This window comes from Microcaecilia unicolor, chromosome 1 (genome assembly GCF_901765095.1).
Source record: "Microcaecilia unicolor chromosome 1, aMicUni1.1, whole genome shotgun sequence".
Taxonomy (NCBI): Eukaryota; Metazoa; Chordata; class Amphibia; order Gymnophiona; family Siphonopidae; genus Microcaecilia; species Microcaecilia unicolor.
This window is the reverse complement of record NC_044031.1, coordinates 443,991,334-444,018,873: the sequence shown is the minus strand read 5'-3', so window position 1 is coordinate 444,018,873 and position 27,540 is coordinate 443,991,334. Positions and strand designations below refer to the sequence as shown.

Genomic DNA, 27,540 nt, shown 5'->3' with positions numbered 1-27,540 from the left:
TCTAGTTTGCAGTGGGATTTGGCATATCTTTTGAGAGTTTCAGAGATGAGGTCTTCTGATAGTATTTCGAATTCGGTCCATGTTCTGTCTGCAGGGTATGTTCCTTCTTCTAGAAAGCATAATGGATGAATAAAGTATTTTGACTTTTACCTGCAATCTGTGTGTTCATGTGCCACATTTGTTTGAGGTCCTGCAGGCAGCTGCTAGCCATGCTGCCATGGGGCCTTTTTGAAAAGTTTAATCGTTATCCCTAAACAAAGTGCAAAACAGAGCTGCAAAAATGAGATAGCCGAATTAATAGCAAAACTCCATTCATCTACGAATCCCATTTTTCCAGAGTGGAATTTATTCTGGAGGTTTGATTCTTACTGTTTGTGGAGAGTTAATGATGGACTTTACAGTGTTTCGTTTTTTTTTTGTTACATTTGTACCCCGCGCTTTCCCACTCATGGCAGGCTCAATGCGGCTTACATGGGGCATAAGTGACGCATTCACCTTTCCCTTTGTTAGCGCTCACTCGTGGAATGGTATACCAAAATCTGTAAAATCTATTCAAGATCATTTGGCCTTCCAAAAGTCTCTACTATTTGGGAAAGCTTACGCTGCAGACCTGCCTACTACTACTACTATTTAGCATTTCTATAGCGCTATAAGGCGTACGCAGCGCTGCACAAACATAGAAGAAAGACAGTCCCTGCTCAAAGTGACGCATAAGTGACTTGCCCAGAGTCACAAGGAGTTGCCTGTACCTGAAGTGGGAATTGAACTCAGTTCCTCAGTTCCCCAGGACCAAAGTCCACCACCCTAACCTGAATCACATTGCTTTATTTTAGGACAAAGTTAATTTTAAAATGCATATTAGGGGAGGTTTCATTCCTGGAATTTTATATACACTATTGTTTCTTGAACAATTATACAGTGTCATTGTCATACCTTTTGAGTTCATTGTTTCATAGCTCATTGCTTGTTATATGCTTAATAAAGAGAAGTAAACATAAAAATACATATTATATTATACATTCAAATATATGGATAGGTTTAGGTACTTTGTAGTTTTGTTTATTATAGAAGCAACTTTGTATTCTAACACTACTCAGTGGAGGAATAGCATAATGGTTAGTGTAGTGGACTTTGAGCCTTGTGAACTGGTTTTGATTCCCACTACAGCTCCTTGTGACTCTGGGTAAATCATTCAGGGGTCATTTTACTAAGCCATGACAAAACGTGACCTGCAGCAGTGCGAGCGAGTCATTGGGTGCACACCAGACCAGTTTTTTTTACCATGTCCTGGAAAAAGGGCCTTTTTTTTAAGGAGCTAGAAAATGGATGTGCGGCAAAATAAAAACCAGCACACATCCTATTTTTGACCTGACACCTTACTGCCACCCATTGACTTAGCGGTAAGGTCTCACAAGCTGCACGGGCAGTAGGCATGCAGTGTGTGCCTACTGCCGTTTACCACTGGGTAAGCGTCACGTGGTACAAAATAGAAAATATTTTCTACCGCATATTTCTGACGCACGCCAAATTCAGAATTACTGCCCAGGGCATACGGTCATTGGGTAGTAATGCCGATTTGGCGCATACTGGATGCCCATAGGCCCTTTCATGCCTTTGTAAAAGGGCCCCTTAACCCCCCATTGCCCAAGGTACAAAATAAGTACCTGTATACAATGTATAAACTGTTTTAATTGTAACCACAGAAAGGTGGTACACCAAGTCCCACTCCCTTTCCCCTCAGTACAAAAATGTTGATAATGTTACACAAGTGATAACATTACAAAGGAGCAAATTCATTTGCCACTATTTAAAACTGAACATTGGAAGCCTTCTGTCTTTTGGCAGCATTAACATCAGTCTGTAAGACATGAAGTGGAGGTGGGAGACTTACCCGTGCCTTCTTCTCCATTTCCAACATCAGTCTTTCATGTTGCTCAGCTATTGCAAGTGTTGCAGAATGCACTTTCTGGTATATCATCTCTCCTTCCCTCGTTTGAAAGGTGAACAGCCCCTCTCCCGTGTCACACATTCTATGGTGGAAAAGCACAAAAGAAGATCATTTTTGCTGCATTAAGAAGAGCTGAAGGAAAATTCTTACAGCAGAGGTCTTTATCCTCTTCTGCTTGTTGGAATAATGTTTATAGTTGAGCTCAAGTTACTCACTTTAATATAGTTACTTCATTTAAGGGCCCTACTTACGAAAAGTGCATTAAGCAGTTTGGGTCAGATTCTGTAAATGGTGTGTAAAATGTAAATATGTCCAATTAACATGCCTAGCGCTATTCTATATAAGAAGCCTAAAGTTAGTTGAGTTGTATAGAATAGAGCATACGACTAGGGAACACGTCTACATTTAGGTGTAGCCATTTACTCCACTGAAAACCTGGTACAAATACCCGCGGCTAAATGTAGGAGCATTCCCCCAAATTCTATAACAACGCATGTAAATTTGAGTAATGCACCTGACATGCTCACACTCCTCCCATGACCACGCCCATTTTTCAGCTACACATCTTGGAATTTACACGTGCCTCTTTCTAGAATACGCCTATAAAGAAGCGCACATAAATTCCAATTATGGCCAATTAGTGATGATAATTTGTTTGTATTGGCCAATTATCATCACTGATTGACTCGTACTCAATTGAATAGTCTGCGTACATTGGCCATGTGCTACTCGCTGCACCTTATATACAGTACAATCCAGCACTTAGGGAATAATTCTAAAACTGGTGCCTATAAGTAGGTACCCAGTTGGGAGAATGGTAGGATCCTATTCTATAAAGGAGTATAGGTGCCTACTTTTCCTTAGAGAACACTAGCTTAGGTCTGAAAATAAGTGCCTACAATTTAGGTCTGATCTGATGTAAATGTGTGCTACTACTACTACTATTTAGCATTTATATAGTGCTACAAGGCGTACGCAGCGCTGCACAAACATAGAAGAAAGACAGTCCCTGCTCAAAGAGCTTACAATCTAATAGACAAAAAATAAAGTAAGCAAATCAAATCAATTAATGTGTACGGGAAGGAAGAGAGGAGGGTAGGTGGAGGCGAGTGGTTACAAGTGGTTACGAGTTAAATGCAATGTTAAAGAGGTGGGCTTTCAGTCTAGATTTAAAGGTGGCCAAGGATGGGGCAAGACGTAGGGGCTCAGGAAGCTTATTCCAGGCGTAGGGTGCAGCGAGACAGAAGGCGCGAAGTCTGGAGTTGGCAGTAGTGGAGAAGGGAACAGATAAGAAGGATTTATCCATGGAGCGGAGTGCACGGGAAGGGGTGTAGGGAAGGACGAGTGTGGAGAGATACTGGGGAGCAGCAGAGTGAGTACATTTATAGGTTAGTAGAAGAAGTTTGAACAGGATGCGAAAACGGATAGGGAGCCAGTGAAGCAACTTGAGGAGAGGGGTAGTATGAGTAAAGCGACCCTGGCGGAAGACGAGACGGGCAGCAGAGTTTTGAACCGACTGGAGAGGGGAGAGGTGACTAAGTGGGAGGCCAACAAGAAGCAGATTGCAGTAGTCTAAACGAGAGGTGACAAGGGTGTGGATGAGGGTTTTGGTAGAGTGCTCGGAAAGAAAGGGGCGGATTTTACGGATGTTGTAAAGAAAGAAACGACAGGTCTTGGCAATCTGCTGGATATGAGCAGAGAAGGAGAGAGAAGAGCCAAAGATGACCCCAAGGTTTTGAGCTGAGGAGACAGGGAGAATGAGAGAGCCATCAACAGAAATAGAAAACGGGGGGAGTGGGGAGGTGCGTTTGGGGGGGAAAATGAGAAGCTTGGTTTTGGTCATATTTAATTTCAGGTGGCGTTGAGACATCCAGACAGCAATGTCAGACAAGCACACTGAAACTTTGGTTTGTATGCAAGGTGAGATATCAGGGGTAGAAAGGTAGATTTGGGAGTCATCAGCATAGAGATGGTAGGAAAAGCCATGGGATGAGATTAATGAACCAAGGGAAGAAGTGTAGATAGAAAAGAGGAGGGGACCAAGAACAGAACCCTGAGGTACGCCGACAGGCAGAGGGATAGAAGTAGAAGAGGATCCACCAGAGTGAACACTAAAGGTGCGGAGGGAGAGGTAGGAAGAGAACCAAGAAAGGACAGAGCCCTGGAATCCAAGTGAGGACAGGGTATTGAGAAGTATGCTGTGATCGACAAAAGCAGCGGAAAGATCAAGAAGAATTAGGATGGAATATTGACCTCTGGATTTAGCCAGTATTGACCTCTGGATTTAGCCTTCGTTCTGGTAATAGGTGTGTAATTCATAGTATTCTACAAGTTATTCACCTAAGTGTGGATCCCGCCAATGCTCTGCCTAGACTCCACCTATGTGTACACCTACCTGTAAAATACATGCTTTGTAATATATGTACATATAGTATAGTGCTTAGACACAATTTTGGCATATGTACATAGAAGCACAAATGTGTGTATATGCTATTATTCTAATAACGTACAAGTGTAACTGAAGTGTAAGTATTCCCGTATACTTTATATTATTACCCTCTTACCTGGGTATTCTATATAGTGCGCCTAGATTTCCGCAAAGAAATCCAGGCGCATTCTTTAACTACGAACATAACTTTTGTGATACCAGTATATCTTCATTGTGGTTTCTGTACCAGTCTATCAATTGTGATATTAGAAACTGATCTTTATAGGTTACCCAGAAATTTGATTAGTATATTACTAAAAATGGGTGCCAGAAAAAAATCAGTGCTATGCGGTATTCTATTACGAGCATGTGGCCTTCATAGAACAGCGCTTACTGCCAGCTCCTGTGCCCAGCTATGGGTGCCAGACTTATGCCTGCTGAAACCTGGTGTAAAATCCCAGCACTCAAGTTGGCGAGGAAACCCAACAATCTATAACATTGTGCACAACTTTTTGGAATGCTACTACTACTACTTAACATTTCTAGAGCGCTACTAGGGTTACGCAGCGCTGTACAAAATAAACAAAGAAGGACGGTCCCTGCTCAAAGGAGCTTACAATCTTGCCCATGCCCTCTCCCATGGCTACGCCACTCCTGTATTGCTCATTATGGAATGTAGAAGCCAAGCATTATAGAATAGCATGCAGCCAGATGCAGAGCCACCAAGAGACACAGATGGAGCAGAAACAGGTCCTCCTTCGCCACTGCCCCCCCACTTGGGCTACCAAGCCACGCCCCCCCCCCCACATTCAGCACACCACCACATTTTCAAGCTAAGCGCACCACCACATTTTCAAGCTACCACCTCTGCCCACCCCCTACCTTCCTGTGTGAGTCAATCCTTCTGTCTATCATCTTCTTTCCTGCGTGTGTGCAGGGACCTGGACGATTGCATTAACACAATATCGCTTTAATATGCAATCATCCGGGTCCCTGCAAACATGCAGGAGTAGGAGAGACAGACCCAGAAGAAGCAAGCTTGCCAGTGCTGGGACTCTCCCTTGGAGGCTGGACCTGGGGAATTTTGCTCCTCTCTTGGCGACCCTAGCTAGTTGCACATGCAAATCCTAATTGGTGCTTATTGACATCAATAATTGCTTAGAATCCAAATATTGATGGCTAATAGCTCATTAGCCAATCTGTTTACTCTTTTGGGATCTTACCAGGTACTTGGAAGCAAGATACTGGCCTTGATGAACCTTTGCTCTGTCCCAGTATGGCAGTGCTTATGTACTTATGTAATTCATTGCTTACATTAATAATTCTAGGGTACAATTAAATAGGCAGATATGTATATAGAATACACACTTCAATTGCCTCATAAAAATAAAGACCTTTCAAAGCAATTTACAAATGTAGTTTATGACCTTTCACTTGGGCCTTATGCAACAAAGCACAGGCTTACAAATTAATTTAGTAGGCAAGCTGAAACATCACTTAATTAGTGATGCAAAAACATTTAGGAGATCATTTTCAAAGAGTAGTGCCACATATACAGATGAAAATAGTTGAATTTACACCTGTAAAAAGCATATGTATGAAAATGTCAGTTTTACAGTGCTGCTGTTTACACATTTAGATGCTGCACCATGCTAGATTCTAAGGGGGTGTATCCTCGACATGGTTTAAGTGATTCAATAATATGGATCTATTCCTGATTTTGCATGGGAGCACATGTATATTTTTTAAAATTTCCCCCTGCCAGCTTTTGTACCTCTTCCAAAGCACGCATACGTGCCAGCAAACTGTTATTTTTGGTAGGAATGCCATTGTTTCATAATTGCATGCTTAACCTTATGGATGCCCGGAGCGTATGGTATCACGGAAACAATATGCTCAGAAGCCTGTCTTAATTTTCCAAGTAAATCTAATATATTTGTTGGGACACCTGGCTATAATTACAGTTTTTAGTTCTTATATTAAATATGACAGTTATAAATGCTACTACTTACATGTATAGATAGCAAAAATAGCCACCTACACATATAGGAGGTAATTTTATAAGGAACTGTATAAAGTTAGGTGGTAAGTGTGCACATAAATGTCAGCATTCCAATCATTTATGTGTATATATTGATAGACACACGCATAATTAACAAGAATTGAACTCTGGAATTTGTTGCCAGAGAATGTGGTAAAGGCGGTTAGCTTAGCGGAGTTTTAAAAAGGTTTGGACGGCTTCCTGAAGGAAAAGTCCATAAACCATTATTAAATGGACTTGGGGAAAATCCACTATTTCTGAGATAAGCAGTATAAAATGTTTTGTACTTTTTGGGATCTTGCCAGGTATTTGTGATCTGGATTGGCCACTGTTGGCAACAGGATGCTGGGCTTGATGGACCTTTGGTCTTTACCAGTATGGCAATACTTATGTACTTATGTAATCCCACTATGCAAAATTCTGTACAAGTATGCGTTGCTTTGCAGATGAGGGTTCACATGGGCTGAGTCTGGGATAAGGGGAGGCAGGGTGCATGCTTATATGTAATTTACAGATTACTATAAGTTATGTGCATATCTCCTGCATCTAGGTGTGAGCATTTGCACCAACTCTATGAATGCTTGTGCCTAAATTTAACCATTCAAAGTGGAGGAACACTCAAATCCTATGAGCGTCAACAAGGAAAGAGTCCAAAGAGTAGGGTAATCTGGCTCTTCTTAAAGGAACTGAGGGAGACGCTTGTAAAAAAAAAAAGATCTTTATTGAAAACCAAAAGACTCGACACAGCTGCTGTGTTTCGGTGCCAAAGCGCTTGCTTCAGGATTCTTGTATTGAAGGTTGTGTGATGGCAAATGGTATTTCCAAGATCACATTCAACAGTACATAGGTAAAATTGTGTCCGAAATGTAGAGCTAACATACAGCACGTCTGTCAGCAAAAGTTGCAAAAAACAATAGATGTGCCTAAATTCATTCCTGGATACAGTAGTATTCTATAAAGGAAAGTAGGCATCCACATAGAAAAGGATCCCACTAGGCACCTCCGGATTGCCTATAAATAAATAAAAAAAAATATATATACATATATATATATATATATATATATATATATATATATATATATATATATATATATATATATATATATATATATATATATATATATACATACATGCTTCTTTATAGAATTACCTTCATAAGTGCTGGTTACTCATATAGGACTGAATTCTATATATGGTGCAAAAAAAATGCTATTCTATAAGCTGCGCTTAAAGTTAGGTGTGGTTTATAGAATAGTGCTTATACTCTGGAATTGGGCCTAACTTTAGGTGCAGCCATTTGCACCAACTCAAAACATGGTGCAAATCTTTGCACCTAAATTAGGTGCATTTCCCCCTTATTCTATAACTACGCATGTTAATTTTAGGAATGCCCCTGTTCTGCCCATGACCCTCCCATTTCAACATCCCCTTTTTGAACTCAGACTTAAAATTTGGGTGCGGATTCCGTACCTACATTTATGCATGTATATTCCAATTAAATCTAATTTGTGCCAATAATTACTTGTTAATAAACCAATTATAAACACTAACTAGCTTGTTATTCCATTAAATTTATTCTTGTTACATTTGTACCCCGTGCTTTCCCACTCATGGCAGGCTCAATATGGCTTACATGGGGCAAGGGAGGGTTAAGTGACTTGCCCAGAGTCACAAGGAGCTGCCTGTGCCTGAAGTGGGAATTGACCTCAGTTCCTCAGGACCAAAGTCCACCACCCTAACCACTAGGCCACTCCTTCACTACACATGCACCCAAATTTGCACTTATAAGTTTTAGTGACTTTTATGGAATTCGGGGGGGATACGGCTCAGAATGAAGCTGCTCTTTTTGTACAAGTGTATATATTACTAAAATGTATCTCCCAATTTTACAAAAGGCTCCTAGTTCAGACCTATTTTAAAAAGGCTAGAAATTGTGAATATCCCAACTTGGATGTTCTATTTCTGATCTAGACAACTTATGCAAAATCAGACTTCACATGTGTTCAGAGATATTGAGCACCTACATTACCGAATAACTGGTTTATACACAGTTAACGCGGAAGCCCTTACTACTTCCAAAAATAGGTGGCGGCAAGTACAAGTGCACAAATTTTTGTAAATAACTGCTCACTAATGCTAACATTAAAGCACCAATCATATATTGAAAAAATGGAAAATAGCCCTTTTTAATGGCCTAGCACACAGGAAAGACCCGTGTAAGGGGGCTGTAAGGCAATTTCTTACCACAGCTTAGTAAAAGGACCTTATAGACTTTGGAAAAACTCAACAGCATGGACCCAGAAGATTCCATGTGGAGTTGTTGGCCACTTTTATGTGTAGTTGCCCTATTTTATAAACTGCCATCTATTAGCAGCAGAGGCTACTTTTCCTGGGATGATTTTTAAGGTGAAAGTGTGCATCTCTTTCATTTTGAAAATCCTGCCATGTGCACTGAATGAAAATTATATGTGTTCTTTTCATCACTGCTGGCAGTTAAAAAAAAAAATCACCTCCTAAAATACTGTCAGCAAATAAAGTGATTTTTTTTTGCTCTACACCATTAACACCTTTACAGATGGTTGCAGTCTAATGTTCATTGCAAATGGCTCAATTGACGACTGGAAAAATCAATTGGAGATACAGGAGAGTCCTGTCTGTGCCTCTATATAATGTAAAAAACTGCAAACAAAATCCCATTAACCCGGACTGCGGCCTTGAAATGATTATAAACTTTATTTCCATTTCAAACAATCATTCCCTAAACCAGAAATCTTTAAGAACAGAAATGCAAAATGATTGTTTAATTTCTTTTCATCATTCCTAGTTTTGTTTGCTAAGGGGTCCTTTTACTAAGTCTTAGCACATGCAAACAGACATTAGTGTGTTCTAAGTGCCACGTGGCCCATAGGAATAATAAGATGTGCAGCGTTGAGAGGGTCCTTTTACCAAGCTGCAGTTAAATAGGACCTGCGGTAGTGGCAGGGGCCATGTTTCCTATGCGCCAGGGCCCTTTTTCTCACAGCGGGTAAAAAGCCCCTTTAAAATGGCCATGCGATAAGATTACTGTTAGTATGTGGCCATGTGGCGGAAAGCACTTACCACACCCATTGAGGTGGGATAAGGGCTCCTGCTGTAACCCAGCGGTAACAATTACAAAAATATTTTTCGTTGCAATGGAAATGGCATGCGTTTGAGGCGAAACTACCGCCAGAGGCTGCGTTGGGTCAGAGGTAGATCCGGGTTGCCACACAACAAGCTCATTGCTGCATGGTAACCCTTTAGTAAAAGGGTCCCTTAGTGTGCAATAATGTCCATTAGCATGCACTAAGCTTTTGTGAAAGGGTCTCTAAGTGAGTAATCTTACCGCATGGACCATTTTTTAGAGGCTTTTTACCCACTGCGGTAAAAAGGGCTCTGGCACGATGGGAAAGCGTCCCCCGTTGCTACCGCAGGGCCCTTTCCCCTGCAGATTAGTAAAAGGAACCCTGAATTAAGTAAATGGATTTTATAATATTATTTGACACCCAGCACCATTTGATCTCTATGAATCCATTTCATGAAAAAAAGTGTTTCAGCTTTTTCACTAGCACCTTTGCAAAGATTTAATATCACAATTAACACTGATATAGGGGTCATAAGATCAATATTCCTTTGGCTCTTTGACAGATTTATAAGATTCCAGCATATGACTAGTAGTATGGATTCTGGAGGATGAATTTCTTCTTGCACATTATTAGAAATGTTTGTTGTTTTAAAATGTTAGTAGTCTAAACATTGTATACAAAATGTCAGGAAAAAGTATCCTTTGAGGCTTTTCCCAACCTAAAATCCATTTATAACATCTAAAACCTTTTGATCAGAAATTGCTTTTTCCAGAATTCAGTCTACATCTGAAATTCTCTTTACAGGGCAATCATTGAGGAATTCCTCATTTAGGTCCTGATTTGTTTAAAATTGAGGTACATAAATTGGAGAATAATATTGCAAAAGCATCAGATATTTCTCTGGGGTTAGAAGTGAATCCAATCTGTGCATGCCTAATGCATTTAACATAACCCCTCTGTTCACTGGTTTTCAGACTGTGTGCAAGGAATGGCCACTTTATCTTCCTTTGGTAAAATATTTGTTTGGTCCTTCTCAGACAATTTGTAAACTTTATATCAATTGAAAAACTTAGCTTGTCCCTTTACTCCTTTGAGGACGTAAATTATTATTTCTTTTTTTTTTTCATCTATTTCAGGAAGCTTTTTTATTTTCTTGATAGCTGAGCTTGGTGACATAGAATTACCTTTAACCACGTTGTCTTCATCCTATGCTATGCTCTGTGCCATTCCTTCAATATAATTATGATTATTCAGATAAAAATCTTTAAATAATGTCTATAGGAGACAACTCTTTCACAAGACTTTCATAGTAAACAGATAATGGGGCATGGCTATACCAAGATATACCAAGGGCACTTCTCAAAGTGATTTAGAAGTGACTACAAACATTTTACCCATGTTAATTGTCTCAAAATTGTTGACTCAATCCCCCAAATTCTATATAGTGTGACTTAAGTTGTGCGTGCAAACCTGACCATATTCTGATTTGTACGTACAATTTAATTGATCAACGAGCTAATCAGTGCCAACATTTGGCCATTTAACAAGCAATTAATGGCACTAATTAGAATTTATATGCACAACTTGCTAAGCATATTCTATAAAGTGATGCATGCAAATTCTATTATACAGATCTCAAAAGGGGGTGTGGCCATGGGAGGAGCATGGGCGGGTCATGGGTGTTCCTAAAAAAATATGCACACTGTTATAGAATATGCCCAATCCATGCATAACTTAGATGTGGGCAATTACTCCATGTTTTAGTTGGTGTAAATGGCTGCAACTTAATGTAGTTGTGACACTGGACACTTACAGTAAGCGTATTCTATAAACCGAGCTTAACTTTAGGTGAGGTTTATAGAATGGTGCTATGCATGTGGTTTTTTGGTACTGATTTTTTAGGCACAATTTATAGAATTTATCCCAATATGGCTAAAAGTCTGTGTGTTAACTTTAGCCACAATTAGACGAGGCATTCTTGGCAGTGGGTATACATTTATGTGCATTATTTTGAATGAAAAAGTACCAGAAGAAAAAGCAGTTACAAATGTTTACAGGCACTTTGTACACATGACATGTTTCAAAGTGAACATACTTCAGATGCCTCTAGTCATTCTTCTAACCCAACTTTGAAGCACTCACAGTACAAAGCAATATTTTAGAAAGCACATTCAAATTGGAATTTAAATGTCCAAGTTGGGACAACTGAATTTCTGCTAGTATCTTACAAAGAGAGTCTGCCAGCATAGAGACTGTTCTAAAATATATGGTGAAATGGACGTTAATATGCCAGTGACGTGCAGCATGAACACCCATTTTAGAAAAATAGACATATAAAAATATCAACAGGGCAACATAGGTGTACAAACATCTTTGTGGCAGCATATGAAATTCTCTGCTATGTAATAGCAACATAGAGGTTTATGTACTGATAAATAAATGGAACATGTCAGCCATTTTAGAAACATAGGAGGTCTTTTACTAAAGATTAGCTTGAGTTAACTGCAGCAGGGCCCATTTTATTCCTATGGACACAGTGTCCATAGGAATAAAATGGGCCCTGCTGCAGATAACTCAAGCTAATCTTTAGTAAAAGACCTCCGTAGTTGTCCTGTTTCTCCTAAAGCTGTCATAGAGCCCTTTTTGCTTTCAGGGGTACACTAACCACTGGGGGGATGAAGGAAGTGACCACCCCTAATCCTTTCAGTGGAACACTGCTCAACAGGGGCACTTTTCTGAAATCAGGTCTAACTCTGAACATCCATCTTTTTGGACACAGACATTCATTCCCCTTCTGAAAGGTGGAATAAATGTCTGTTTTTTGGGTCCACCCTAGCCCCACCCATAACATGCCCAGACCACACCCTCTTGCCATTTGGTCGTTCTGTAGTTTTAGTCATCCAAATCCCAGCTTTGTAAAATTGAAACTTAGACATCTATGCATGATAAACATTTAAGGGAGGAAGTTATCAAGCTGCATTAGGCTCGAAAGGGGGGGGGGGGAGGAATTATCAACATAGGCTGCTGTTAAGCTTCAGTCGTTCTCTTCCTCCCGCACCCCTCTATGTCCATCATCGCAGCCTCCCTTCCACTGTAGGTTCAGCATTCCCCCTTTTTCTTCACTGTCATCATCTGGCATCTCTTTCTCACTTCTCTTCCCTCCCTCCTCCTGTGGGTCCAGTACTTCTGCATTTTTCTTCCCAGCACACACAGTCCTTTCAACTTATTTTATTGACACTCACAGTGACTCACACCAGATGGCTCCAGGAGCTTCCCTCTGCCACGTCCCACCCATAAGTAAACTGGAAGTCTCATCAGTGGAGGAGGTGGGACACTGCAGAACACATTTTCAAAAATGGGCAATATTGGACCAGGAGTGTCAGAGAAATGAACCCCTCAAAATGGCTTTATGCATTTCTATGGGAAAAAGAGTTCTAGCTTCCGAAACATAGAAACTTTGCTAGTGTGAAATATAGCAGTTAGAGAACAGGGCAAGACAGTTTTAAAAAAGAATTCTCTACTCTTCCACATCCCTAAACTCTCCTTACCTCCCTCAAACTACCACCTTGCAACTCCCCTACCACCCAGCACACTGCCATATCCCCCCAAACTATCTCTGCTACTTGCCCACATCCAAAAACTACCTCCTGCAGCTGCCACACCACCACTAAACAGCCCCACCATTAAAGTTACCTCTTGCAACAGTCTCACTACTTTGCAAACTGCCCCATTCCAAAACCCTACCCCCAAAACTGGCTAACTACCTCACAAACTGCCCCATGCCCCTGCAGCTGCCTCATCCCCCACAAATTGCCCCACCTTCAAAACTAGCACCTCACAACTACCTCTATATGCCATGGGTAGGGCCAGATTAAGCCATTGGCAATTTTGCACATACTTGGAACTTGCTGAGGTGTGTTCAGGACTGAGAAGCTCATGATTACAAAGCATCTAGCTTTTTTTGGAAGTCAGCAGAATTTTAAATTAATGTCCAGATCATGGGTAACATGTAGACATTTTTATGAGTTTAAAACCTCTATCTGCAGTTCTCTATTCCATGTTCCCCCCGACACACATGCAATCTCCTGTGTGAGTGAGCTTGCCCTGCTTGCTTCTATTGTAATTTGCAGCAAAAACTGTGGAGCTTATTTTCGAAGCATATGGACATCTCAAAATGCTTAAATAGGTGTCCATGTGCTTAAAACATCCAAACCCCAATTTTGCAAAAGCAGAAAAGGAACCTCCAACACTGCAATATGTCCAAATAGCAAGGGGGCACATTAGGGGTATGTCGAGTGCATGTTTTGAGCGAGACTAGGGAGGGCCCATAGTCAGGACATCCAACAGCAATTACTGAACGGGAAGAAATGAAGGACATCCTAAGTTACACCTGTTTCAGTCATTTCCAGGTTACAAAAAAGGTGCTCTGACTGAGCAGCTGACCACTGGAAGGATTAAGTCATGACACCTCCTTAATCCCCCCGTGGTTGCCGTTCTCACTCCTTCTCCCCTGAAAGTGAAACTAAAAGGGGATACCAGACTCCATGATAGCTTCAGGTATTATGGTCATTCTTAGCAAAACAGGAAGCAAGGCTGAGGAGTAACCTAGTGGTTAGTGCAGTGGACTTTAGCCCAAGGGACCAAGGTTCAAATCTCACTTTAACTCTTATTTTTCCTTTTGAGCCCTCTAGAAACAGAAAAAATACCTACTGTACCTAAATATATAAGTCAACAGAAGGCTATTTAAGTGGTGTACATTCAGGCATAGTATGTATTTTCTGTTCCTGGAGGGCTCACAATTACAAAATAAAAGTTAAAATGGGATTTGAACCTGGGTCCAGTGCACCAACCAGTAGGCTGCTCTTTTGCTACTGCTAGACAGATATTCTTGTCCTTGCTTTTTTGCCATTCATATGTTGGACATTCCAGTTTGTAAAATGGCTGTTCATGCTGGACGTCCTCAGTACATGGATGTCCATCTCATGTGAGATGGGCATCCATTTTGGATGTTATGAGCTGAAAATGCCCCTCCACAGGTAGAATCTAGCCAATGAGAAGATGGGGAGAGATTACTGGATGACAGTTCTAGTCACAGAAAGGAGGAAGGTGATCTGGAGAAAGTTTCTGTGCTGTAGGTATGAAGTTTCTACATGGGATGTGAGGCAGAAGAGAAATAAACTCCCTTTAAAAAATGCCCCTATACACTTCTATGGGAGCAGCAGCTCCAGTACCTGCAATATATATATACACTGGTTCACTATAACATAGTGATTAAGAAATTGCACCTTTCAAACTGCCTTCTCCTTTCATCTTCTCTCCTGATCACAGACAAACATATATCACACACATGCAAACATTTCACATGTACAAATACCAACACACACATACATGCACAGGCATAAACAAACAAACATGTCTTTTATTTATTTGTTACTACTACTACTATTTAGCATTTCTATAGCGCTACAAGGCGTATGCAGCACTGCACAAACATAGAAGAAAGACAGTCCCTGCTCAAAGAGCTTACAATCTAATAGACAAAAAAATATATAAAGCAAGCAAATCAAATCAATTAATGTGAACGGGAAGGAAGAGAGGAGGGTAGGTGGAGGTGAGTGGTTACGAGTCAAAAGCAATGTTAAAGAGGTGGGCTTTCAGTCTAGATTTAAAGGTGGCCAAGGATGGGGCAAGACGTAGGGGCTCAGGAAGTTTATTCCAGGCGTAGGGTGCAGCGAGACAGAAGGCACGAAGTCTGGAGTTGGCAGTAGTGGAGAAGGGAACAGATAAGAAGGATTTATCCATGGAGCGGAGTGCACGGGAAGGGGTGTAGGGAAGGATGAGTGTGGAGAGATACTGGGGAGCAGCAGAGTGAGTACATTTATAGGTTAGTAGAAGAAGTTTGAACAGGATGCGAAAACGGATAGGGAGCCAGTGAAGGGTTTTGAGGAGAGGGGTAGTATGAGTAAAGCGACACTGGCGGAAGACGAGACGGGCAGCAGAGTTTTGAACCGACTGGAGAGGGGAGAGGTGACTAAGTGGGAGGCCAGCAAGAAGCAGATTGCAGTAGTCTAAACGAGAGGTGACAAGGGTGTGGATGAGGGTTTTGGTAGAGTGCTCGGAAAGAAAGGGGCGGATTTTACGGATGTTGTAAAGAAAGAAACGACAGGTCTTGGCAATCTGCTGGATATGAGCAGAGAAGGAGAGAGAAGAGTCAAAGATGTTACATTTGTTACATTTGTACCCCACATTTCCCCACCTATTTGCAGGCTCAATGTGGCTTACATAGTACCGTAATGGCATTCGCCAGTTTGGTTGATAACAAATACAGGTTGTAATGTGGTCTGATGAGGTAGGTGTGTATCAGGCAACAGGAGGGTCGAAGGGAATGTAGATTATATATTGTCCAGTAAGATCATTGGTTATGCTGTGTTGCTGGGTTTGGAGATTTAAGATGGGTCGGTGGGGTACGCCTTTTTGAAGAGGTTGTTGTTTAGAGATTTCCTGAAGTTTAAATGGTGATTGATTGTTTTCACAGTTTTTGGTAGTGCATTCCATAGTTGTGCACTTATGTAGGAGAAGTAGGATGCGTAAGTTGTTTTGTATTTAAGTCCTTTGCAATTAGGGTAGTGTAGGTTTAGGTATGATCGTGATGATCGGATTCTGTTTCTGGTTGGTAAATCTATGAGGTCTATCATGTATCCTGGGACGACACCGTAGATGATTTTGTGGACGAGGGTGCAGATTTTGAAGGTGATCCTTTCTTTGATTGGGAGCCAGTGCAGCTTTTCTCTGAGGGGTTTGGTACTTTTGAATCTAACACGTCCTTCAACACATAGACACATAGATTTATACGCAGATAAGTTGGAAAGAATTCCATGTTGCATATTTTCTTCACTAAGGAGTCCTTTTACCAAGCTGTGCTAGAAAGTTGCCGGAGCTATGATTAGCAAGTGTGTTTGCCAGGTGTTCCGGCCACTTTCTAGTGTGGCAGAAAAATGACGGAACTGTAATTTGTTTCAGTAGTGGCCGTACACTAGTTTTGCAATTGGCATGTGGCCGTTCCTGCCTGAGCTCTTACCGCCACCTATTTAGATGGCGGTAAGGGTTCACGTGCTAATCCTGCAGTAATCGGGCAGTGCATGGTGATGGCCATGCACTACCTGATTACTGCAGGGCACACCTACTCCTTGATCCCTGTGCTAGAAAACAAATTCTATTTTCTGGTGTGGGGATCGGTGCACACTGATCCCAGCAATACCGCAGGACGCCTCAGCACGCCCCCCCCCCCCCCCATTGTGGTGATGTTTTGCTGCACGCTACCCACATGGTAGCCCTACCACCCTGAAGTAAAAGGGCCCCTTATTGATTTATGAGAAGGTTTCTTCACTACGGGCCATTGGAGAAAGAATTTATGATCTCCTTTGTCAACCCAAATGACTCTCCCACTAGAAGTGTAGCCAGGTTGAGGGCTCAGGGGAAGCGGAAAGCGGACTGCCAACATCGCCTGTGCATATTTTAAATGTCATAGATCATGTGGAAAAATAGGCGCTTGCGCCAGCAGAAGTTCATTTGGGGGACCGGCTGATCCCCTGGCGTCCCACCTAGCCATGCCTCTGCTCTCCACCCCACCTATGCACTTGATGCTTCCCCTCTAACATGATAAACACCTACAGTACATGCAGTTTGAGTCCAGCACATCATAAGATCTTGCTACTCACCCAAACAGTTTAATGGAAAATACTGATAACTCACAATATCTACAAATAGTATTTCAGTACTTCATCTACTTTCAGAATTCACTGAGCAAATCATGACACAGTGTGTGCACAGCTTGATATACTCTATAACCATAAGGCAGAACAGCATCTTTTTCACTCACCAGTGATGTGCAGTATAGAAAAGAGCAGGCATGCAGTCACCAGAGAGATGTTATTACTGAGAACCGGTATGGGAATGTAGTTGTAGAAGATCAGTTTCTATCAGGTCATTTCTAATATGGATATGCACAGCGCAAAGTTGTTCTTGTTTTCTGTTTGTTTGGCCTCCCCCTCCCCCATTTTCAGACATTTTTCAGTTTCTTTTCACAGGTTCATTTTATTAAAAAAAAAATTAAAAGTGTTAAAATATTTTTTAACATGGAAGAGTAGTGTAATAGTTAGAACATTGGGCTGACAATTGGGGATGCTCAATTCAAATCCCGCTGCTGCTCCTTGTGATCTTGCGCAAGTCACTGAGCCCTCCGTTGCCTCAAGTGCAAACTTAGGGGGCCTTTTTAGTAAAGCTTATTGCACGCTAATGGACAGTAATGTGCACTTATGCCACATGGCCCATAGGTATAAAATAGAACATGCAGCTTTTAGCGCATGCTAATGTCTGTTAGCGTGTGCTAAGTTTTAGTAAAAGGGCCCCTTAGATTGTGAGCTCTCCAGGAACAGGACAATACCAGTGTACCTGAAATAAATCCAAATAAATACATTTGTAGATTAATGCATGTTAAGTTGATTTAGCATGCACTTAGGGCTCCTTTTATAAAGCGATGCTCCGATCAGCAGTGCACTGAATGCAAAGAAGCCCATTCATTCCCATGAGCTTTTTTGCATGTTAATCTACAGCACCACTTTGTAAAACAAGACCTTCATTTTTAAAGGCACACTATCAAACTGAACCCCCCTGTTTACTAAGGCGCGGTAGCAGCTGCCGAGCGCTAGTGCTGACACAGTCCATTCACTTTGAATGAGTGTCGGCATTGCCATGCGGCTTAGTAAATAGGGGAGCGAATGTGAACTAGTAAATACATATCCTTATCTTCTAAACCACATGAAATGCAAATCTGCTTTAAAATAAAATCTTTATTAAACAGTCAACGTGGGCATGTGATAAAATGCCAGTCTACTAGAATGGATCTAACCTGCTGCATTGTACATGCTATAAGGCTTAGAAAAATGTTCTAGCAATTGAACTAAAGCTCAGGAGAGAACAGTTAGCAAAACTGGCATTTTTTTCAGCATCATACCAACAGGTTTGTACTTAATTCAACTGTGGCAGGGATCTTTCTATAAGAATAAAAGGGATTTAGCATATTCAGTCATGGGTCTCAAAAGAAATTCAGAGAGAAATTAAATGTCTCAAGAGGGTTGCAGCTTTGTAGCAAAACATTTGGTATCCCTTAGGGCATCTTACAGACAGCACTTAGTTTTTGTGTAAAGAGATCTTAATAAAATCCAAGCAGCGTGAAATGGAAAATCTGGGAAAAAAATGAGTTTAACAAAGTGAAGCAAATAGAGGATCTCATTGCTACTTCAGAAAAAAAGAAACCTAAGGGAAAGGCAGATTGAGATTTGTGGAGGGGCATAATCGAACGGGGCGCCCAGGTTTTCCTGAGGAAGTCCTCACAGGATGTCCTGGCAAAGGGGCATGGAAACCCGTATTATCGAAACAAGATGGGAGTCCATATTTCGTTTCGATAATACGGTCGGGGATGCCCAAATTGTGACATTTAGGTCGACCTTAGAGATGGTCATCCTTAGAGATGGTCGTCCCCGGTTTCCGGCGATAATGGAAACCGAGGACGCCCATCTCAGAAACAACCAAATCCAAGCCCTTTGGCCATGGGAGGAGCCAGCATTCGTAGTGCACTAGTCCCCCTGACATGCCAGGACACCAACCGGGCACCCTAGGGGGCACTGCAGTGGACTTCATAAATTGCTTCAAGGTGCATAGCTCCCTTACCTTGTGTGCTGAGTCCCCCCCCCCCAAAAAAAAAAAACCCCACTACCCACAACTGTACAACACTACCATAACCCTAAGGGGTGAAGGGAGGCACCTACATGTGGGTACAGTGGGTTTCTGGTGGGTTTTGAAGGGCTCACATTTACCACCACAAGTGTAACAGGTAGGGGGGGAGGATGGACCTGGGTCCACCTGCCTGAAGTGCACTGCACCCACTAAAACTGCTCCAGGGACCTGCATACTGCTGTCATAGAGCTGGGTATGACATTTGAGGCTGGCATAGAGGCTGGCAAATAATATTTTTAAAGTTTTTTCTTTAAGGTGGGAGGCAGTTAGTGACCAGTTAGTCATCCCCGATTCCCTCCAGTGGTCATCTGGTCATTTAGGGCACATTTTTGTGACTTGGTCATAAAAAAAAGGGACCAAGTAAAGTCAGCAAAGTGTTTGTCATGGATGCCCTTCTTTTTTCCATTATTGGTCGATGACGCCCATGTGTTAAGCATGCCCCAGTCCCGCCTTCACTATGCTTCCGACATGCCCCTGGGAACTTTGGTCGTCCCCACGACGGAAAGCACTTGAGGGTGCCCAAAATCGGCTTTCGATTATGCCGATTTGGGCAACCCTGGGAGAAGGACGCCCATCTTCCAATTTGTGTTGAAACATGGGTGCCCTTCTCTTTTGAAAATAAGCCTGATAGTCTTCTTTAGTCTGTAAACATTAAAAGGCAAAGTTTAGATAGTTTGTGTAAGCTGGAGAATAAATGTGGAAATATAAACATGTGGATAGGCTCCATTATTTTTGAAGAGGTCTGCAAGTGTAGGTCAAAAGCAAAATCAACAGATTTCTGTCTCCATAAATACATGAATAAAAAGAAATCTTCATGTGAAAGATACACATGGAAGTGTATCAAAATAGGGACACCTCCATATGTACCAGGCCTGGTCATAAAACAGGGAGTAGAGATGTGCAGGATGAGGGGAAAATGGATATACAAGTATATCCTGGCTTTTCCCAACACCTACACATATAAAACCAGCACCCTCTAATGATCATTTGCATGCAAATGTTCTACTGTTTTGGAAGAGGTACATGTGTGGAATTCATGTGTAAGTGGTGCAGTACCTGCCGCTTAAACCAGAAGCATAGCCAGGTTGAGGGCGCGGGGGGAGCGAGCGCAGACTGCCGCCAGCACCGTTGCTTAATTTAAACATGACAGATCGCGTCACAAATAGGTGTCTTTGCCATTAGAAGTCCATTTTGGGGAGTGTCTGCTCCCCTGGTGATCCTCTGGCTTAAACACGCCTTCCTGAACTGGCCTGGTAGATGGCACAGTGAGCCACACAGAGCCGCAACAATGTGTTTCCGGTTCCATGTTTAACACAGAGGCCTTTAGTGGGCCCTGATCAGACAGCATTACCATGGCTGCCAGAAGGGAGCATAACTTCTCTGATATGGAGAGCAACTGTGGTCCATAGTGTCTATACTCAGAGAAAACCTCAATGTAGTCCTGGGGGCTTGTTGCAAACACATAGATGCGCAGTACAACAAAATCTAATAGCAGTCCCTTCATATTGACATGAGACTGCTGCTTTAAAAATGGCAGTGCTCATTTTCTATGTCATTGGTGTCCTCTTCTTTTGAAAAACATGAGCTTTTAAATTGTGGTCTTTAAGGGCCTGCACAATGGCTTGATTTTCAGGATGTCAATAATGCATATTCAGCAGATAAATTTGTATACACTTGATCAAACTAATGGGTTAATTTGCAGGTCTGATTATCCTGAATACCTGATCTATGTGCAGCGCTCTAGAATTGGAGTTGAAAACTTCTATCTTAAAAGACTTTGACAAGTACTATTGCAACATAATCAATTCTTTTCTTCATCTCTTGATTGTTTTTTTTTTAAACCTTTCATCATGTCAGTCTGTTTCTTTGCTTATTGTTCATAAAACATACATTTGAAGCCCCATGTTGTATGTGACACCAAGATATGAATTGGGACCTTCAGGTTAAGACATTTGCCAAGTATTTTACAGAAAGGATCTGCTGAACATGGGGCTTTTTTGTAAAAAATATATATAGGTAAGGAAGCTAGAAAATGCACTTGTATAGCACATTCAGCGGAAACAGCCAATTTAGGAAGACATACATTGAAAAAAAACTTCACTCGGGACTTTAAACATTTTCCCCCTGATTTTATGAAGGCCGCCAAAAATTGTGCATGCAAACTTAGATGTGTTCTTGATTTGTGTGCACAATTTTATTGACTAACAAGCCAATCAGTGCCAATAATTGACTTTTTAACAAGCAGTTATTGGCACTAATTAGAATTAATTGAAACCATCACATGTAAAGTTAGGTGCGGGATCCAGGCCTCAAATTTATGCATGGTCCAAAAAAGGGGACACAGAAACGGGAGGTTCATGGGCGTTTTGGGGCAGAATAGGGGCATGACTTTGAGTTACATGCATAATTAAAGAATAATGGTGCTCTGCACATAAATTTGGGTGCGGGCATTTGTACCAAATTTTCATAGGTGCAAATAGCTGTGCCTAAATTTATGCATCATTCTCTGCTTAAGCCTGTATTCTATAAACTGCACCAAACTTTAGGTGGGGCTTATAGAATACCATTTACGTGGGTACTTTTTGGTGCCAGTTTTTTAGGCACCATATATAAAATCTAGCCTTTCAAATGCTGTCAAATGCACATGGAAATGCAAATCTTATAACATACATGTATTTGCCAGCACTTACACATGTGAGTACCAGACTTCCCAAAATTAACGTCCAGATTCTATACAGTGTGCTTAGAGATCCATGTTGAAATCCAAGCATATTCTATAACAATGCGCAAAAACACATACTAAGAATTTTTTTAGATATATTAAAAGCAAGAAGCCGGCAAAAGAATCGGTTGGACCGCTAGATGACCGAGGGGTAAAAGGGGTGATCAGGGAAGACAAAGCCTAGTGGAGAGATGAAATGAATTCTTTGCTTCGGTCTTCACCGAGGAAGATTTGGGAGTGATACCAGTGTCAGAAATGGTATTCGAAGCTGATGATTTGGAGAAACTGAATGAAATCTCTATAAACCTAGAGGATGTAATGGGGCAATTTGACAAATTGAAGAGTAGCAAATCTCCTGGACCGGATGGTATTCATCCCAGAGTACTGATAGAATTGAAAAATGAACTGGCAGAACTATTGTTAGTAATATGTAAACTATCTTTAAAATCGAGCATGGTACCAGAAGATTGGAGGGTAGCCCATGTAACGTCAATATTTAAAAAAGGTTCCAGAGGGAATCCTGGAAATTATAGACTGGTGAGTCTGACGTCGGTGCCGGGCAAAATGGTAGAGACTATTATAAAGAACAAAATTACAGAGCATATTCAAAAGCATGGATTAATGAGACAAAGCCAACATGGATTTAGTGAAGGGAAATCATGCCTCACCAATCTATTACATTTCTTTGAAGGGGTGAACAAACATGTGGATAAAGGCGAGCTGGTTGATATTGTGCATCTAGATTTTCAAAAGGCATTTGACAAAGTACCTTATGAAAGGCTCCAGAAGAAATTGGAGAGTCATGGGAATAGCAGATAGTGTCCTATTGTGGATTAAAAACTGGTTAAAGGATAGAAAACAGAGAGTAAGGTTAAATGGTCAGTATTCTCAATGAAGAAGGATAGATAGTGGTGTTCCTCAGAAAACTGTGCTGGGACCGCTGCTTTTTAACATATTTATAAATGATCTAGAGATAGGAGTAATTAGTGATGTAATTAAATTTGCTGATGACACAAAGTTATTCAAAGTGGTTAAATTGCGAGAGGATTGTGAAAAATTACAAGAGGACCTTACGAGACTGGGAGACTGGGTGTCTAAATGGCAGATGACATTTAATGTGAGCAAGTGCAAAGTGATGCATGTGGGAAAGAGGAACCTGAACTATAGCTACGTAATGCAAGGTTCCACTTTAGGAATCACTGACCAAGAAAGGGATATTGGCGTCATTGTTGATGATACGTTGAAATCCTCTGCTCAGTGTGCTGCGGTGGCTAAGAAAGCAAATAGAATGTTAAGTATTATTAGAAAAGGAATGGAAACAAAAGTGAGGACGTTATAATGCCTTTGTAACAATCCATGGTGCGACCGCACTTCGAATATTGTGTTCAATTCTGGTCACCGCATCTCAAAAAAGATTAGTGGAATTAGAAAAGGTATAGAGAAGGGCGATGAAAATGATAAAGGGGATGGAACGACTTCCCTATGAGGAAAGGCTGAAGCCTCTAGGACTCTTCAGCTTGGAGAAGAGACAGCTGAGGGGAGATATGATAGAGATCTATAAAATAATGAGTGGAGTGGAATGGGTAGACGTGAATTGTTTATTTACTCTTTCCAAAAATACTAGAACTAGGGGGATGCGATGAAGCTACAAAGTAGTAAATTTAATACGAATCAATGAAAAATTTTCTTCACTCAATGTGTAATTAAACTCTGGAATTCGTTGCCAGAGAATGTGGTAAAGGCGGTTAGCTTAGCGGGCTTTAAAAAGGGTCTGGACGGCTTCCTAAAGGAAAAGTCCATAGACCATTATTAAATTGACTTGGGAAAATCCACTGCTTATTTCTGGTATAAGCATCATAAAATGTATTGAGCTTTTCTGGGATCTTGCTAGGTATTTGTGACCTGGATTGGCCACTGTTGGAAACAGGATAATGGGCTTGATGGACCTTTTTGGTCTGTCCCAGTGTGGCAATATTTATGTACTTAACAAACTTAGAGCCGTGTTTACTAAGGCACGTTAGCGTTTTTAACGCGCCTACAATTAGCGCATGTGCTAACTATGTAGGTGCTTATAGGGATATTGAAGGCGCATACATGGCTAATGCACGTATATGGTTAACGCGCATTAAAGACATTAACATGCCTATAACGTGGCTTAGTAAACAGGGCCCTTAGACTAATGAGCACTGATAACAGCACTTAACAAGCAATAGTAAGCACTAATTGGTGCATTCTGTAATGAAATGCGCCAAACTTCTAGCATGTGCAGACAAAAAAGGGCATTGTTATGGGTGGAGAAATGGGCATTTCATTGGCTTTTCAAAATATACATGCGTAGTTATAGAATATGGCCCAGTGCACATAAATCTATGCACTGGGATTTACGCCATGTTTTCATTGGTGTAAATGGATGCACATAGTTTTAGGCGCTGAGATATCAACTAAGCATATTCTGTAAATCTAAATCAAGGTGCTGATTATAGAATACACTTAGTTGGCACTGATTTTAGTGCCTATTTTTTAGGCACCATATATAGAATCTCCCCCTATATGTGGGAGTCAGTTAGAGGGCTGAGTAAAGTAACTCTTTTTTGGTATTGTTGAAGTGGTGGTAGAGATAGAGAATGACACGGGGACAGGGACCCGCAGTAATCACAGGGATGGGGACAGGGACAGAGCTTGCGGGAACGGGGCGGGGACAGATCCCATGGGGACGGGGCGGGAATGGGGACAGAGCCCACAGGGGACTGGGACAAACAGTTCCCTTGTCATTTTCTACTTTGAAGCCTGTTAATGAACTGGACTGTTACCTATGTTTGAGTGATGCAGACAACGATATTTTGATTTTTTTGGAAAAACCAAGCAAACATGCTGGCCACATCTAGCAAAATTTGCATGTGGGATCCTGTACATCTTGCTACCAGCACATCTTTTAAGAAGACATCTTCTATTGCAGGAAGGACTGTGGAAGACAGGAGAGCTAGACTGAATCCTGAGATTGTTGATGACTGTTGTTTATTCATCCACAGATTAGAAAATCATAACAGTGCTTCATAGGGCATGTTTCTAGCCTCTAGGGCATACAGAATGGGTTGTATTTTGTACCCCTGGACATTTTAACAGGGTGGATTATGATTCCTTGGGGTAGTAGAAATCAGCTATTGTTGGAGCTGGAAGAGTAGATGAGGTGAGGTGAGGTAGATGAGGTGAGGAGGGTTATTATAGCTGCTCGCTGTTATTATTGTTTTCTAGTTGTAATTTATACAAAACAGTTGCACAGCATATTGTTCCTTTTTTATATTTTAATAAAAATATTTAAATATAAAATAATAATTATTTGAGGCTTCTGAAATGAGGACAGAGCCCATGGGGATGGGGTAGGGACGGGGACAGAACCGACGGGGACAGAGACAGGGCCTGCGGGAACAGGGCGTAGATGGAGACAGAATTTGCGGGGATGGGGTGGGATGGAGACAGAACCCACTGGAACGGGGCGGGGACGGGGGATAAACTTTGTCCCCGTGTCATTCTCTAGTTAGAGACCATAGAGATAAGTTCAATTATCTCCTCAATCACTAATGGAAATCTTGATTCCAAATGAGTAGGTAGGTGACACACCTGTCTTGGAGCTAGTGTAAATGCTGATAGAGAAATTAAAAAGAAATATGTGTGGATTCTTGTTTTAAAATGAAAAATAATCCTATTGGGCTAAATCCTATTTATGATGTCTAAAGAAATCAGCACTGAAAAAATACGCCTAGACATATTCTATAAACTACACCTAAAGTTAGGCACAGTGTACAGAATATGACTAAATTTATGCGTAGTTTATAGAATACACCCAGCACCCAGTTCCTGCGGCTATATTTAGTCACAGCCATTTACACCAACTAAAACCCAGTGTAAATGCTATTTAAGTGGCCTGTTTTGACTGATCAACATAGCTGGTTTGATGCTGAATATCCGTGCCTAATCAGCTATGTCAAGCAATATAGCTGGTTAGCGGTTAGCCTCTAAATGGAATATTCAGCAGAAGTTAACCAGGTATCTCTCTCTGAATATCCGTGGTTAGGTGCTTAAATGCTTTTTAACCGGCCAGGAGCTGTTCCTGGCCTGTTAACTAGTTTTGAATATCAGAGGATAGAGCACACTCTTTCTTGATACTGCATATATATGGGTATAAGCAGCACACACACACACACACTTCAAGAAAATTGCCTGCTATCCCCAGAGTACTATTTATGGTGCCCAAAGTTAGGTGCAGATTTCCACACACAGTTTCCATTTCCACATGTGACTTAATAGGTTGTCTCTTTGTTGGTTGATGACCTTAACAAGCGTTAATTGTAGCCAATTAGTAGCTAGGCATAGAAATGCCTTTTCCCTATTCTATAACCCCCATGTCTAATTTCCAGGCACACCTCTGATCTCCCTGTGCTCCTTCCTTGGCTGCACTCAATTCCAAAGTGGGTGTGGGTGGATCTGGAGTGTGCCAGGAAAGTAGGTGCAAAATTATAGAATACCTGCATTTCCACTCCTAACTCCCATTAGTTGAGAGCGAGCATTTACACCAACCTTTGGCAGGTGTAAATGCTCATGCCCAAAGTTAGGCGTATTCTGTAAAATAGGCCTAAATTTCTATAAAATAGGCTTAAATTTCCATGCGGTATATAGAATACACTGAGCAGCTAGCTATGTGACTACATTTTGTTGTGCTTATTTAACCCATTCTTTACTTGGTATAAAACCTGATGCGTAAATTAGACGCAGATTGAGTGTATTCTATAATGCGCATAGATAGAAATGCCCATGTCCCACCCCTGGTCACACATATTGTTATAGAATGCTCTTTGATTTCTGTGCAGGAATTCTGTATAAGATCCCAGGGGAAATGCGTGCTAAGCTAGTATTCTATAATGACCATTCCTTGTATAACTACCAATATAAAATTTGTGCTTAACACATATCACCCCGGTGCCTAACTTTGACCAACCTTTACTAAATTCCCCCCTCATATGCAAATAGGGGAGAATTCTATAAATGGTGCTCAAAAATTCGGTGCTAAGTGTGATTCCGTAAGGGTGTTCACCCTTTATAGAATCGTGTTTAGCACCGTATTCTATAAAGTATGCCTTCATTTTCAATTTGCCGCACGTCCATTTTCGGCAAAAATTTTAAAAAAGGACTTTTTTACAGGCGTGCTAAAAAATGGATCGGTGCACGCACAAAACCCGCACCAACACTACCAAAAGCCATTTTTCAGTGCGCCTTTGTAAAAGGGCCTTTAATTTTAATTTTCCTTTTTTTTTTCATTCTTGTGTTAGACCTGCATTTTCAATATTATGGGCTAAAGTTATATTCAAGTTTTTTCTTTTGGAAAGTAATTTCCTTATTTTTGGTCTCTTGATTTCTGTATTCACTTAGAAAGTAGTGAATTGTAATAATCAAAATGCATAAATAAAAAGTAAAAAAAAAATAATCCTTATACAGTGTGCTTTCCT

General features: G+C 41.1%; 1 protein-coding gene across 1 annotated transcript in view; it reads right to left on the bottom strand.

Moving 5' to 3' along the window:
- The window catches only part of DOK6 (docking protein 6), a 521,378-nt gene that overhangs the window by 129,622 nt on the left and 364,216 nt on the right, over positions 1-27,540 (bottom strand). Inside the window, exon 7 of the mRNA XM_030186837.1 lies at positions 1,892-2,030. Within this exon, the coding sequence (XP_030042697.1) occupies positions 1,892-2,030 (139 nt within the window). The remainder of the gene's footprint in view (positions 1-1,891; positions 2,031-27,540) is intronic.